Below are 16,812 nucleotides of genomic sequence, written 5' to 3' on the forward strand. Positions count from 1 at the left end.
TGATTGGTGGGAGTAGGGAGCCATCTAGCGCCCGAACCTGCACAGGCGAGGTAAGAGCCACCAGAGGGAGCCCTATCTCCCTGGCCCATCTACTGTCAAGCAGATTCCCCTCAGAGCCCGTGTCCACCAGTGCTGGGGCCTTCAGGGTTGAATCCTCATAAAGGATCGTGACTGGGAGTCGTGTAGCAATGTGGGTGTGTCCCACGTGAATGTTTTGGCCCACCCCTGGCCCAGTCTCTAGGGGCGGGCGTTGGAGTTTAACCGCTCGGGTCAGTCGTTTGCCATATGCTCACTCGAGCCACAAACATAACAAGCTCCGTGGGCCCGCCTCCTTTGTGCTCCAGGTGCCCTAAATGTTGCCCTGCTCGTGTCCATAGCTTCGTCAGCAGGGGGAGCCATAGGCGCACGGAGCGCAGGAACAGAGGAGCGTGGGGAGGGCGGAGCTCGATCGGACCCGGAAGGGAGAGGGACCACGCGTGCCTGGCCACGCCCTTCGCCTCGTTCCCGACGGCGTTCTTCTAACCGGTTGTCGAGTCGTATGACTAGATCGATGAGCCCATCTAAATCCCGCGGTTCGTCCTTAGCCACCAGGTGCTCTTTTAGGACCAGAGACAGTCTGTTTACAAAGGCAGCGCGGAGGGCAGTGCTATTCCAGCCGGATCTCGCCGCCGCGATGTGGAAGGCGACTGCATAGGCAGCTGCGCTCCGACGTCCCTGTCGTATGGACAGTAGTGCGGTTGAAGCGGACTCTCCTCTGTTGGGATGATCGAACACCGTTCTGAGCTCCCATACAAACCCATCGTATGTATGAAGGAGCCGTGAGTTCTGCTCCCAGAGCGCTGTAGCCCAAGCGCGTGCCTCCCCGCGAAGCAGATTTATCACATAAGCTACTTTGCTAGCATCAGTCGCGTACATCACGGGACGCTGAGCGAAGACGAGCGAACACTGCATAAGAAAGTCCGCGCACGTCTCCACACAGCCTCCGTACGGTTCTGGAGGGCTTATGTATGCTTCTGGGGACGGAGGGAGGGACCGTTGAACGACCAGTGGAACGTTACTTTCGCACGCAGGGTCCTCGGGAGGGAGAGCCGCAGCGGCGCCAGAAGGGCGCGCCTCCACTTGTGCGGCGAGAGCCTCCACCCTGCGGTTTAGGAGAACGTGCTGCTCGGTCATTAAGTCGATCCGAGAGGTGAAAGCGGTGAGGATCCGCTGCAACTCACCGATTACCCCTCCCGAAGCCTCCGCCGCGCCTTGGTCTTCCATTGGCCGTTCAACAGCCGGTTGACGCCCCTCGGGATCCATGACGCTGGCCGAGATATCCTGTTGTGAAAGTGTAGGAACACGGACCCACAACAGGGGGCGCAATGAACGGACAATGGAGAGAGTAAATAACAAGATTTACTACTGAAACAAGCACGAGTAATACAACAAACACAATTTGGGGTCGAATCCGTTGGTGTCGTGTGGGCAGGCTCGAAGGTAGGAGACGTCTGTCTCAGTCGAACCGGAACCACCCAGATCTCCTCTGCCACCGAACCCTGGAAATACTGGAACCACCAAGTCCCGAATTCCCAGGTGGCCACTGCCTCCGCTCGTCGGATCCGGTACTGCTGGCAGGAGAGAGCAACAACACACAGGAGTGGATGAACGCACCCAGTAACAGAGAGGGGAGAAGCCGCCTCCACCTCTTGGCAAAGTATAGCAGGAAGGTGAGTACTTATCCAAAGAATGAGGTTTTCAGTAGTCACCAGTCCTGAAAAAGGTTTTAACAGTCTTAGCTGATGATGCAATGTATAACTGCAGAGAATACTACCTTGGTCTTAGGCGATATCTCGGCACTGAGGTGGAGACGCCGTCCTCCTGATATACCTCGGTGCTGAGTAGAACAGCTGTGTCTGGTGATGGGTGACAGCTGTCACCCAGGCTACTCCCATGATGCGGCAGCGCCCTCTGGTGCCTGGAGCCCGCACTCCAGGCAGGGCGCCCTCTGGTGGTGGTGGGCCAGCAGTACCTCCTCTTCAGCGGCCCACACAACAGAAAGAGGTGGAAGTTGCTAGCAGCTAGGTCTGGAGAATAGGGTGGTGAGGAAGAAGTTCATATCCACACTCGCGCACAGCATCCATGGCAACGCGGTTGGTGTGGACTGGTGCGTTGTCCTGGTGAAGCAGAATGCCACGACTGCCACTGGTGGGTATGTCTCTTCCACACAGTGTTATGACTCAACAATTGAAGTGACCAGTATGATCCTACATGAAATAAGTAGCTAAGGCATTGATGTAGATCAGGTGTGATGCATTGTAGTAGCTGACTGGGAAAAATGTGCGAGGCTCAAAACTTTTTGACATCCCCTCGTACCTTCACCATCCACTCCTTCACTATTCCACTGGGCTCCCTCTCATCCACACACATGTACTCAGTCTTACTCCTACTGTCTTTCATTCCCTTTCTCTCCAGAGTGTATCTCCATGTCTCCAGTCTCATCTCAACCTGCTGTCGACTCATTACAGATCACAATGTCATCTGCAAACATGGAGACACCTGTCTAATCTCATCTGCTGATCTGTCCATCACCATTGCAAATAAGAAAGGGCTCAGAGCCAATCGTTCCACCTCCACCTTGATTGCATCTGTCATTCCTACAGCACATCTTGCTGCTGTCACACTGTCTTCATACACTGAAAAAAGAACCAACTTAAAAAAGTGTTACAATTGGTAAAACCTAAATGAAACTTAATTAATTCAATAAAATCTGAATGAATTAAGTTGTTTGAGCTTGAGTTCAAACAACTTAATTCATTCAGGTTTTCCAATTGTAATGCTTTTTTAAGTTGGTTCAACTATTCTCTTTTTCCGGGGTACATGTCCAGCACCACCATCACATACTTCTCTGCCATTCCATACGTCCTCATACAATACCACAGCTCTTGTCTTGGCACCCTGTCATATATATTCTCTAAATCCAGAAACATACAATGCAACTCCTTCTGGCCTTCTCTGTACTTTTTTGTTCGCACTCTCAGAACAAAAATAGCATCTGTATTGTGCTTTATCATTTATGTGAGTCCAGTCCTCCGTCACTGACCAATGGATTGCTGCATTACAAATTTATAGTGAAAAACAGGAAAATTGAATGAAATGTGTAAAGTATTCCTCTAAATGATTCTAAAGTGTCACTGCAGTTTACACTGCTGTCTGAATAGACTATCTTTGTAAAGACTAATTTTGAAAATTTTTTGAAGAAACCCAAATCGCCCACTGCTGACAGTGTATATTGAAATCCAAAACCACTCTAAGAATCAGACTAAAAATGCTGAAGGCAGAAAAAGGCCTACACTGTAACCATGCTTCGCTTTATATAGGCTTTGAAGGATTACTTCAAAACGACTTCACGAATTCTCACCAAATTTACATGACAAATAGATATTCGGCCATGAAAGACTCCACTGAATTTTGGAGGTGATCTAAATCCGGATCTGGATTCTGGATCAAGATTACCCTTTATAGGCTTTGAAGGATTACGTCAAAACTACTTCACAGATTCTCACCAAATTTGCACCACAGAGGGATATTACAGCATAGAAGACTCCACTGAATTTTGGTAGGTGATCTGTAAATTGGCGTACATCAGAAGTCTCTGATTGCTCTTGTTTATTTATTTGTCTGTCTGTCTGTCTTTTAGCAAAATTATGTCAAAATTATGGGACAGATTTTGATGAAATTTGCACCACAGAGAGATATTAGGGCATGGAAGACTCCACTTAATTTTGGAGGTAATCTTAATCTGGATTGGTGGACGTCAGAAATCTCTGATTGTTTTGTTGTGTTATCTTTCTTTTGCATTATTAAAAAAAAAACACATAATAAACATAATAAAAACAAATAATCCATGTCTATTATGTTTAATAATGTTTAATTATGGAATTTAATAAGCGCAAACCGAATTTCAGACATATATATTAGTCTGGAACAAAGAGGACAAACAGTGTTGTAAAGAACAATAATCAAGACGTTAAAGAGCAAACTTCACTTTCCCCCAGAACGACATGAACAGGAAGTGAGCGTAGCTCACAGCAGCTCCCATTGAAAAGAATGGAGAGACAGCCTGTGATTCTCGCATTTTTACATAAAACAAACGCAGTAACAACATCTATAAACCCAGAGAATATATTCACGAGAGTTTTAGGCACAATATAAAAATAGTTTTATGTTGCAGTGTTAATTGTGTTGTCCGTGTGCAGCGGTTAAAGTGAAGCGTGATCAGAGCGTCTCAGTGCAGTTCTCAATGTTACTGACATCTCGCAGCACGGCGACCTCTCCGAAGTTTTGCGGGATTTGAAACCTGAAAAGCCTCAATACAGTCATTATCCGCACAAACACCATTCCAGGGTTTCAGATCACTGGGTCACATATTTGCTCAGCAGTGAAGTGACTTGTGCTTGTGGAGGACTGTGTGTGGAGGATTTTTGTTTGTTCTTATATATGTTATTGTAAAATAAAGCAGACTACCTTCAGAAAAAAAATTCCATTCACATTAGCATTACTGAAGTTATTGTCTGTATTATAGATTTTAACCTTTGAAATCATATAGATTCTCTGTTTCCATCCAAACATTATCCCCCCCCCCCCCGCCCCCAAGAGAGAGTCTGATAGTTAACTGTGAAAAGACTGAGTTTATTCTGTCAATATAACAGTACAGTGTTGTGGGGGGGGTTATCTCCTCAACGGAAACAATGCAAATAGCAGCACTTCTTTTTAATCATCGCTATCAAAGCAGACAAGTATGCTGCAAATATGGAATTTCCCCGGCTGTGGGACAGAACGTGTCTGTTTGAGGATCACGCTCCAATCTCACGATATCGCCTGTAGGGAGATGAGGTGATTATTCATCCTGCCAATTACGGAGCATTTTGCATGTCTGCTGCATTTGCTGTAGCACCACTGTTTCAAGCTTCTGTCCTGTACAGGTGGAACCAAACGGTGCACAAATGTTTTGGGATATTTACATTATCCGTGGATATCTAGGTACAATTGTGGGATAAGTAGTAAGATTAAAGCGATAATTCAGATTAAAAATCTATGCTTTTATGTACAGTATGTGTGCTGGAAGTGTAATGTTACATAAGTTGAAAAAAAAAGTAAAAAATTAAAATAACTGTCGTTTTGTAATGTGACGCGCATACATTGCATCCAGAAAGTATTCACAGCCCTTCACTTTTTCCACATTATGTTACCGCCTTATCCCAAAATTGAGAAAATTATTTTTTTTGTTTTCCCTCAAAATTCAACTTACGAGACCCCATAATAGCAACATGATTTTTTTTTTTTTGCTAATTTATTAAAAATAAAAAACTAAGAAATCACATGTACATAAGTATTCACAGCCTTTACCATGAAGCTCAAAATTAAGCCCAGGTGCATCCTTGAGATGTTTCTACAGCTTAATTGGAGTCCACCTGGGTTAAATTCAGTTGATGGGACATGATTTGGAAAGGCACAGGCCTGACTACATATAAGGTGCCACAGTTGACAGTACATGTCAGAGCACAAACCAAGCATGAAGTCAAAGGAATTGTCTGTAGACCTCCAAGACAGGATGTTCTCGAGGGACAAATCTTGCGAAGGGTACAGAAAGATTTCTGCTGTTTTGAAGGTCCCAATGAGCACAGTTGCCTCCATCATCCATAAATGGAAGTTCAGATTCACCAGTACTCTTCCTATAGCTGGCCACCCCTCTAAACTGAGCAACTGGTGGAGAAGAGCCTTCGTCAGGGAGGTGACGAAGAACCTGATGGTCACTCTGTCAGAGCACCACCATTCCTCTGTGGAGAGAGGAGAACCTTCCAGAGGGACAGCCATCTCTTCAGCAATCCAGATGGAAGGCAACCCTTAGTAAAAGGCACATGGAGGTCCCCCTAGAGTTTGTCAAAAGGCACCTGAAGGACTGTCAGACCATGAGAAACAAAATTCTCTGTTCTGATGAGAAAAAGATTGAATGAATGGCAGGCCTCATGTTTGGAGGAAACCAGGCACCGCTCATCACCTAGCCACCACCATCCTTACAGTGAAACATGGTGGTGGCAGGTTGAGAGGTGCTGCAAAGAGGAATGGGCAAAACCTGTCCAAAGATAGGTGCGCCAAGCTTGTGGCATCATATTCAAGAAGACTTGAGGCTGTAACTGCTGCCAAAGGTGCATCTACAAAGTTTTGAACAAAGGGTGTGAATACTTTAATAAATTTGCAAAAATGTTATATATTATATATATATATATATATATATATATATATCATGTTGTCATTCTGGAGCTGCTGTGAGTAGAACTGTGAGGGGAAAAAAACTGACTCCATTTTGAAATAAACCTGTAACAACAAAATGTAGAAAGAGTGAAGTGCTGTGAATACTTTCTGGATGCACTGTAGCCATCAGTTTTTCTTTTTCTGTAAAGGAATGTTATTGTTTTTAATATACAACTTTCTTCAATTACTGTGAAATTCTCAATGTTTAAGGTCTTAAATTTTCTGTGGGCACTTTTAATGACAATCTTGTGAAGGAAAAACATGAAACTACATCGAAACTGAAAACCGGTGTTTACAACACAGTGATGTTTTCGTGTTGTCTGCTGACTGAAGATCTCATTAAGGTTGGGACCGATCTGATCCATTATCAGGATCGGCTTCCAATACCAACATAATTAACCGTAATTCAAGTATCGGAAAATACTGATATAACCTGCGGCATTTACCAATACCAGAGTGAAGCCATGTCTGTGAAACATCTTAACCGCTGCCTGTTCTCTCCTGTTTACTGCTGAGCATGACGAGGCGAGGGGGGAGGGGGAGGTTTCTGAGCTGACCCCGAGCTGTTTCTTCCGTGCACTGCAGCTGAAGGTTTTAAGCCACGGGTAGTGGCAAATTTCCGCCCGGGTCTCAGGTTCAAATTGTCTGTGCCACCGAGGACGGACTTTCCGAAAAAACAACTAGAAATGCATGCTGAAAAAAATCAGCCGCTTCAAAGTCCTGAGCCTGTGAAACACTATGAAACAGCAGCTCAGAGTAGAGCACAAGAGCGGAGCTGAGCAGAGTTTGTTTCTGTCCACTGAATGGGAAAAAAACTCCATCAAAATCCTTCAGTATTAATCGAGAGTTCCTCGCATGAGCCTGGCTGATGATGCATTTACAAGTTTATGGTTTATTTTACAGTTGAAAAGCTTTGTCGTTCCAAAAAGTTCAAAGTTTGCTCTTAGCAGGAAAATAGCGAGCGAGGGACAGGGAGTGTGTGCGAGAGACAGAGAGCACATTAGAGGGAGAGAGAGAGGGAGAGGACTTTTTTTTCTCCAACACTTGCTTTGAAGATGTAAACGTATGTTTCAATTGAAACTGAATTGAGAGACAGAAGGAGAGAGAGGACTTATTTTTGAATTTTTACTGTGACACTTGCTTTGACAATGTAAACATATATTTCCCCATGTCAATAAACCGCCACTGAAATTCATAAGGAGAGAGAGACAGACAGAGAGAGCGTTGTCTTTTCTCTTTTAAGTCTATAAATGTCTATAAATAAAAGTACTTAATTTTTTAATCAAAACATCAGATCGAGGCTTGGATCTTAGCTGTACCTTCTGGCAAATTGCAGCTGAACTTTCAGGTCTCCTTTTTTAAGAAAATTCTCCTCTAAATGCTTAATCATGAAGCTGTATAACTGGGGATACAAATATGCAGTTTGCAGTGGCTGTGATATATGACAGGCTGGCTGGTTGAACCGTGGTTGAATCACTGTGTGTGTGTGTGTGTGTGTGTGTGTGTGTGTGTGTGTGTGTGTGTGTGTGTGTGTGTGTGTGTGTGTGTGTGTGTGTGTGTGTGTGTGTGTGTGTGTGTGTGTGTGTGTGTGTGTGTGTGTGTGTGTGTGTGTGTGTGTGTGTGTGTTTGTGCGTGCACGCGCGTTAATTTCCAGAACTGTTCTCTTTGTCTGTTGGGCTCGGTGTTATGTTGCAGCATTGAGACGGGAAGGTGAATACTGATGGATGTGAAGATTTCAGTGGGTATGAACAGGCTGATCGCTGATAAACGGAGTCTTCACTCCAAAAGCACTGATAATAAAACCGTCTCTTGTGCTTCTTATGTCTCCAGATCTTATAATCCAGTTTCAGACTGCAGTTTCTCCTTAACAATTATGTTTGTCAGATACAAAATCAAGCTGGATTCAGATGAGCCTCTGTATGGAGGTCACGGACGGTTAGACCACAACACTGAGTTCTTCACTGAGGCTCAACCCTGCAGCGGTCGCCCCCACTCCATGCTGGTAAATATTCACAGCCTGACACTTGAATCATGAAAGGTCATCTTTGTTGATATTCATTTAGTCCCAAACATTGAGCATATTCCAATTACCAGTCCTCCTAAAAGAGCCACAGTACTTGAGTTTAATCTCCACTCCACTTTGTTGATATCCTAAACACTCACTTTTCCACTATGCACACTCATTCCCACTGTTTGAGTATGTCGTAGATTCATACCAGAAAATAGTCCAAACTTAGTGTACTCAGAAAATGGCAGTATGCAAACTAGATGATTGTTGAGCGTGCTGTTGGATGTCAGTGTTGTAGCACAATGTTGTGGGCACAGTTACTGGAGGAGCCGCACACAGCCTGAAAAACAGGAGTAATTGTAGGTGGTGTCGAGATACCTGCAAAAGCAGTGGGGAAAACAAACAAAAACATTACATTTTTGCACAAATATGCTTTCTTTTTTGGTTCACAAATTTTTCATTACCTGTAATCTTATGGCTCGGTCGCACGGCACTTAACAAAGGGCAATGAAGCCCAAACGAAACAAGAAATCTAGACTTTTGTTGACGTTCGTTGGCATCGTTTAACCTTCACGCAGCTTTGTTCCTGCAGCTGGCGCTTTGTCAGGATTTTAAACTGTCGAAAAATTTGAAAGAATGCCACCGAAAATCTCAATTCATCCGTATTTTATTTTGCTGTTGTTCTTGGTGGTTTCTTATCATTTGCTTAGTTTTTGTAACGTTAGCCTTTAGTTTGACTTCATTCGACCAGCCGAATGTTTTCATACAGTGCAGAAGACAGTTCCATCTGAAATTACAGGGCAAACTCAGCCTGTTTGCTTGGATTTTTTTTTTTATCTGTGTGGGGGGTCAGCTTCACTGGGCTCAGGCACCTTACACAGGCCAGAATTAATCTTTTGTGTGGATACAATGAATTATTTTACCAAAAATACAATGAAAACCACATTCCTGTCACAAGCAACCACTTAATTTGAAAGAACAATAAAGTCGTGGAATTTCTGACAGTACTTGAACACAGGGGCTGAGTGTAAGAATGACAATCCAGCCATTCTGTACATGTGGCAACAGGTAGATGATTCAGATGATTATATATACAGTAGTGTTCAGAATAATAGTAGTACTATGTGACTAAAAAGATTAATCCAGGTTTTGAGTATATTTCTTATTGTTACATGGGAAACAAGGTACCAGTAGATTTCTCACGAATCCAGCAAGACCAAGCATTCATGATATGCACACTCTTAAGGCTATGAAATTGGGCTATTAGTAAAAAAAGTAGAAAAGTGGGTGTTCACAATAATAGTAGTGTGACATTCAGTCAGTGAGTTCGTCAGTTTTGTGGAACAAACAGGTGTGAATCAGGTGTCCCCTATTTAAGGATGAAGTCAGCACCTGTTGAACATGCTTTTCTCTTTGAAAGCCTGAAGAAAATGGGACGTTCAAGACATTGTTCAGAAGAACAACGTAGTTTGATTAAAAAGTTGATTGGAGAGGGGAAAACTTATACGCAGGTGCAAAAAATTATAGGCTGTTCATCTACAATGATCTCCAGTGCTTTAAAATGGACAAAAAACCAGAGACACGTGGAAGAAAATGGAAAACAACCATCAAAATGGATAGAAGAATAACCAGAATGGCAAAGGCTCACACGTTGATTAGCTCCAAGATGATCAAAGACAGTCTGGAGTTACCTGTAAGTGCTGTGACAGTTAGAAGATGCCTGTGTGAAGCTAATTTATTTGCAAAAATCCCCCGCAAAGTCCCTCTGTTAAATAAAAGACATGTGCAGAAGAGGTTACAATTTGCCAAAGAACACATCAACTGGCCTAAAGCGAAATGGAGGAATATTTTGTGGACTGATGAGAGTAAAATTGTTCTTTTTGGGTCCAAGGGCCGCAGACAGTTTGTGAGACGACCCCGAAACTGAATTCAAGCCACAGTTCACATTGAAGACAGTGAAGCATGGTGGTGCAAGCATCATGATATGGGCATGTTTCTCCTACTATGGTGTTGGCCTATATATCGCATACCAGGTATCATGGATCAGTTTGGATATGTCAGAATACTTGAGGTCATGTTGCCTTATGCTGAAGTGGACATGCCCTTGAAATGGGTGTTTCAACAAGACAATGACTCCAAGCACACTAGTAAATGAGCAAAATCTTGGTTCCAAACCAACAAAATTAATGCCTCACAGATGTGAAGAAATCATGAAAAACTGTGGTTATACAACTAAATATTAGTTTAGTGATTCACAGGATTGCTAAAAAAGCAGTTTGAACATAATAGTTTTGAGTTTGTAGCGTCAGCAGCAGATGCTACTATTATTTTGAACACCCCCTTTTCTACTTTTTTTTACTAATAGCCCAATTTCATAGCCTTAAGAGTGTGCATATCATGAATGCTTGGTCTTGTTGGATTTGTGAGAATCTACTGAATCTACTGATACCTTGTTTCCCATGTAACAATAAGAAATATACTCAAAACCTGGATTAATCTTTTTAGTCACAAAGCACTACTATTATTCTGAACACTACTGTAAGAGCTGTTCTGTAAGGCAGAATTCATGTTGTGGATCAGCGGCAGGCATGGGGAGTCAGTGCGAGGCATTCACACTGACTGATCAATTTTGCTGCTCTGATGATATATTCAGTCATCTTTACACTTATTTTTATTCCCCCTTTTGACGGTTTTCTGTTATAAATCAATATACGTGGCTTATTAATGTAATACAGTGATACAGCAGCCTTTTTTTGTTTTTGTTTTGTAAAAATGGAGTCTTATGAATGTTGAGCAAGCGTTTCAGTTATTTTTTCTCATTGGAGCAAGACGGAGCACGCAGTGCATCGTTAGTCTCAACCAGACAGTGAGGATTATGATGATGAAGGAGATGAATTCATCTGTTGTTCTAGACGAGCAACCAGAGCAGGTGGATCCACCGACGTGTGCACAGATCTCCACAGTGGGTCAGATCACGCGCTTCTGTTTGCAGCTTCTCCAGGACTCAGGCCCTACAGAGCTCCGTCCCAGCACCGACACACTGCTCCAGCAGTGGCTCCAGGCGCGTTTCATTTAAAGCGTGGAGATCAACGTTAGCTTTGGTTTTGTTTTGTTCCTCTTTCGTTCCTTTTGCGCTCTTGATTCACAGGCTATTTGGTGATGGGAAAAGTCAAAAGGTCATTCGTCCACCTTTTCTCGATGATTTGTGACTTTTTTACTTTTTTCCCTTCATTCAGGAATCGTTGTATGCCGTGTTTCCAGGCCATTACATAGCAATCGGAACTAAGCCATTCCTGGATGTTGTCATATTTGGATCCCCCCCCCCCCCCCAAGTCACAATATTAAATGTACTTTTGATACAAATATTTTGTCATTTTGTCAATTTAATTTCAAAATAAAGAGTTTCTGCAAAGTAACTGATCGGATTAAAAAGACAAACTAATTGGTATGGTAGGTATTAACCCCTTTTATTGTAATATAACCAAAACCCTGGCAAGCAGTTTGAATGGGTTCCCTCTGAGAAATACTCCATCCCGCCCCACCCCATCCCGTGACCTTGAATGGGAGTAATTAGGTATACAAAATGTATGAATGAATGAACTCAGTTAAAATGCGATTGACAGAGGATGGACAACAGCAATATTTCCAAGTGGCTGAATGTCCTTTGAGGCCAGTGACTCACCTCAAGGGGGTATTCGGGCACACCTGTGAATCTGACCACAGCAGACCAGCTACAGACCTGTGACATTTCTGAAGGACTTGCGGTTTTAGTAGTTTGACGAAACTTTTAAGATATCCAAGCTTGTCACTACGTCAAAGACTGTATGACATTTCTGTGGTCAGTTGACACCAAAACTGAGCTGATTGGCTGTTCATCCAGAAACTATGCTGGCCAAAGCCAGACACTGCACACTGTCAACATGCTGTCTAAATCATGAAGCATGGTGGTTGCAGCACCCTACTGTGGTAATGCTCAGCTGCAGGCCCCAAGAGGCTTGTGCGGTAAAATGTGTGCAGTAAAATACAAATAATTCCTGGTAGAGAAGCTGAAACAGTCTGCAAAAAACTGCAACTGGGGAAGACTTGTTTTGCAACACAACAATTAACTAAATTATACAGTGCATCCGGAAATTATTCACAGCACTCCACTTTTTCCACATTTTGTTATGTTACAGCCTTATTCCAAAATGGGGTAAATTTATTTTTTTTTCTCCAAAAAACTTTGAGTCACAACATCCCATAATGACATGAAAACAGTTTTTTTTTTAAATTTTTTGAAATTTATTAAAAATAAAACACTAAGAAATCACGTGTACGTAAGTATTCACACCCTTTGCTCAACACTTTGTTGATGCACCTTTGGCAGCAATTACAGTCTCAGGTCTTCTTGACTTATGATGCCACAAGCCTTGTACACCTATCTTTGGGCAGTTTTGTCCATTCCTCTTTGCAGCACCTCTCAAGCACCATTTGGTTGGATGAGGTGCGTCGGGGCACAGCCATTTTCAGATCTCTCCAGAAATGTTCATTTGGATTCAGGTCTGGGCTCTGGCTGGGTCACTCAGGGACATTCACAGAGTTGTCCTGAAGCCACTCCTTTGATATCTTGGCTGTGTGCTTAGGGTCATTGTCCTGCTGAAAGATGACCCGTCGCCCCAGTCTGAGGATGAGCGCACTCTGGAGCACGTTTTCATCCAGGATGTCTCTGTACATTGCTGCATTCATCTTTCCCTCAATCCTGATTAGTCTCCAGGTTCCTGCCGCTGATAAACATCCCCACAGCATGATGCTGCCATCACCATGTTTCACTGTAGGGATGGTGCCTGGTTTCCTCCAAATGTGATGCCTGGCATTCGTGCCAAAGAGTTCAATCTTTGTCTCATCAGACCAGAGAATTTTGTTTTGTCATGGCCTGAGAGTCCTTCAGGTGCCTTTTAGCAAACTCCAGGTGGGCTGCCATGTGTCTTTTACTAAGGAGTGGCTTCCGTCTGGCCACTTTACCATACAAGCCTGATTGCTGGATTGATGCAGAGATGGTTGTCCTTCTGGAAGATTCTCCTTTTTCTGCAAGCAATGCTGGAGCTCTGACAGAGTGACCACTGGGTTCTTGGTCATCTCCCTGACTAAGGCCCTTCTCCCCTGATTGCCCAGTTTAGCCAGGCGGCCAGCTCTCGAAAGAGTCCTGGTGGATCTAAACTTCTTCCATTTATGGATGATGGAGGCCACTGTGCTCATCGGGACCTTCAAAGCAGTAGAAATCTTTCTTTTCCCTTCCCCAGATGTGTGTCTCGATACAATCCTGTCTCTGAAGTCTACAGGCAATTCCTTTGACTTCATGCTTGGTTTGTACTCTGACATGCTGTCAGCTGTGGCACCTTATATGTAGACAGGTGTGTCTTTCCACATCCTGTCCAATCAACTGAATTGACCCCAGGTGAACTCCAATTAAGCTGCAGAAACATCTCAAGGATGATCACTGGAAACAGGATACACCTGAGCTCAATTTTGAGCTTCATGGCAAAGGCTGTGAATACTTACATACATGTGATTTCTTAGTTTTTCTTTTTAATAAATTTGCAAAAATCTAAAAAAAAAAAAAAAAAATTCACATTGTCATTATAGGCTATTGTGTGTATAATTTTGAGGGGGAAAATGAATTTACAACATTTTGGAATAAGGCTGTAACATAACAGAATGTGGAAAAAGTGGAGTGATGTGAATACTTTCTGGATGCACTGTAAAGCCATGCAGTGTCTAGAGTCCTATCAAATTAATAATTTGTAGTTGTGTTTAAAAGTAAAAGCTGTTCGGTCATGGCTGTTGTGAAACCTCACACAGCTTTAGAAAAAATTTGGTTTCACTTGGGCAAAGTGTTCATTTGCTAATGCAATAAATCAAGTTGTCCATTATTTGAAGGATTGTGGATTTGATCCCCAATTGCTCCTCAGTGTCAGACTGTATCTGAGCACTGAAGGTGAAACTGCCCAGTGTTACACATCAATCTCACACAGTTGTTTGGGATAGAAAGAGCTCACTGCCTGTTTCAGGTCTGTTAACTATTGTTAATTAAAATGCACTCACTGAACACAGTGTGCATTATTCATCGCATTAGAGCTTACCTCTTCTTGTTGACACTGCATCGCAGAATGGGGGAAAAAACACACACATTATCTTTCAGAATGCACTAAGCTCCAACATCTGGTCATGAAAAATGAAGCCAACACAGAAGTGGCAAATTTTAGAGTTGCTTGAATGCCAATTTGCCCCCATGTTAATGTCGAACTTTAGAAATAAACGTGTTTACAGCCTAACAAATGAAACAAAACAGTTTTGGTCTCTATAGCTTAGAGGGGTGGTTGAAAAGTTTTGAGCCTGACCCGAAAAAAAGTACGGGGTGGCTAACATTCATGAATGTGGTTTTGTTCAGCACCCAACATTTTCACCTGATTTGGCTCCTTCAGACTTTCATCTGTTTCCAAGTATGAAAAGGCATCTTGCTGGAACTTATTATAATACTGATAATGATGTTATACTGTATCTGCAGTGGATGACTTCTTTGAGCTTCAGGATAAGACCTATAAAAAAAGGTATTATGGCACTGTAGCGATGCTGGAAAATTTGTGTGGATTTGCATGGGGATTATGCTGAAAAATAAAGCATTATATTCATTCAGTTGTGATGTCTTCTTGGTCAGGATCAAAACTTTTCAGTCACCCCTCATAGTTTGCTTTCTTCGTGACAACTGTACAAGGGGTTGAAGAGGTGGTTTAAATAATTTATTGGTTTGAGCAGTTTTAAGCCAGAAAGTTATAAATAATTAGGTCTATGGTTCCTTTGAATGACAGTTGTGTGGTGGGATCAGGCCCCCCCCCCCCCAAGCAGAGGATAATATTTGCTTGGGCCGTGACCCAGTGGAGTTGACTGTTTGTCCTTTCTGAGCATTTTATTCCAAATATCTGAGATAATATGGCTTGTTGTGTGGTTAATTGTACTAACATACCATTAAAGAAGTCAGTGCTCCAGTATTTCTGTTAAGTGAAATTTTTAGTATTTTTCCATTTATATGTAAGAATCATTGGTGCCAGGTTATCCCTAATTAGCAGGTAACTTTGTGATATTCATCCTGCTGGTGCAATGCTTACAAAAGCAATATGCTGGTCATACACTTTAATATCCAGAAACAAGCCATCTGTTATGAAAATCACCACCCAGTCCACAATAAGAAAATCACCCAAACCAAAATTAGCTTTATGTAACTGCAAGATGGGATGTGTTCTGGCTTCATTCATCCCAGACAGTTACACTGATCTTGTCCATGCACCACCTCTTTACCCATTTATGGGTTGATTTGGAGTTATGTGGAGCACTGTGAAGATGGCAGCATTTGGCGCCGTCCCATGTGACCTTCAAAAGCAGTCTTCAGAAAACCAACAGGTGATGCCACGTTGAGTTTGTCCATTATATGTATATACAGTCTGTGGGATTCACCAACGGGCCTCTATAATAGACAATATGTAAGGCTCAGCATGAAAGCTGTAGATCCTTGACATGTAACACGAGACATTGAGATGCATTTTAAACAGCATGTGTAGGGGCTGTACTCTCTCTGCTTCTGCCTTCTGTTGTGTTGACTCCTCCCAATCGTTGCCCTCGGGATACAAACTCATGATCTCCGGCTTGGAAGGCAGACGCTGTGACCAGAAGACCAAAAACCCAGGCCCTAGTCATGTGGTCGGAGAGTCCTGTTAGCTGTTGGGGAGTGAGGTTTAATGACTCGTATTGCACAGCGACTCCTGCTGACCTCCGTCACACATACGGGTGGATGTTCCTCAGGTTTGGCCTGCTTTCTGCCTGATGTAATTTAGTTTTTGATTAAAATGCTGAAAGGCAGTCATAGGTTTATAAATAAGGTCAGGGATGAAGTAATACTGATCAGCACACATAGCCAAACGCTATTCTGAACGTCAGCAGGTTGCTTGCATTTGATCTTATGTTAATGAAGCCAATTAATGTGCGAGGAGGGTAGAGTGATCTAAGAAGTGGTCTGTGCACTCATGATCTTCCTTTTATAGATTATTTAGTAAAATGATAAATATCTCCCAGCTGTTTCAGTTTCTTCCAGAATTGATAAAGAATTTGGCAAGGTGTCGGTTTATCTGAACTCAGCATGAACTTCCTCAGATCAATACTGAAAGTGTGAATGGATAGAGGGAATTTCTCCCTATTAGGAGCGGGACTGAATACTTGAACACACCAAAATGTGTTTGGTAAAGCTTGCACAGCTTTTAAAAGCATCAGTTGAGCTTTATGCACAGAGTCATCTTCCCTCATATTATTGAAGGTTTCATCAGTTAATGACTCCAATTCCACATTCTCTTAAATCTTGTCTATTATTAATTCAAACACAGCTGCTTCACCCACATCCCTCTTGGCCAACATGTGAAGTTTAGTTAACAAGTCATCTGCTAATGTTGGCACCTATCTTGAGTTAATGGGGAAGGAAAGGGAGA

General features: G+C 42.8%; 1 protein-coding gene across 1 annotated transcript in view; it reads left to right on the top strand.

Moving 5' to 3' along the window:
• The window catches only part of gbe1b (glucan (1,4-alpha-), branching enzyme 1b), a 555,782-nt gene that overhangs the window by 470,499 nt on the left and 68,471 nt on the right, over window positions 1–16,812 (top strand). The window contains exon 15 of the mRNA XM_034168442.1: window positions 8,179–8,296. Within this exon, the coding sequence (XP_034024333.1) occupies window positions 8,179–8,296 (118 nt within the window). The remainder of the gene's footprint in view (window positions 1–8,178; window positions 8,297–16,812) is intronic.

The sequence above is a fragment of the Thalassophryne amazonica genome, chromosome 4 (assembly GCF_902500255.1).
Source record: "Thalassophryne amazonica chromosome 4, fThaAma1.1, whole genome shotgun sequence".
Classification (NCBI taxonomy): domain Eukaryota; kingdom Metazoa; phylum Chordata; class Actinopteri; order Batrachoidiformes; family Batrachoididae; genus Thalassophryne; species Thalassophryne amazonica.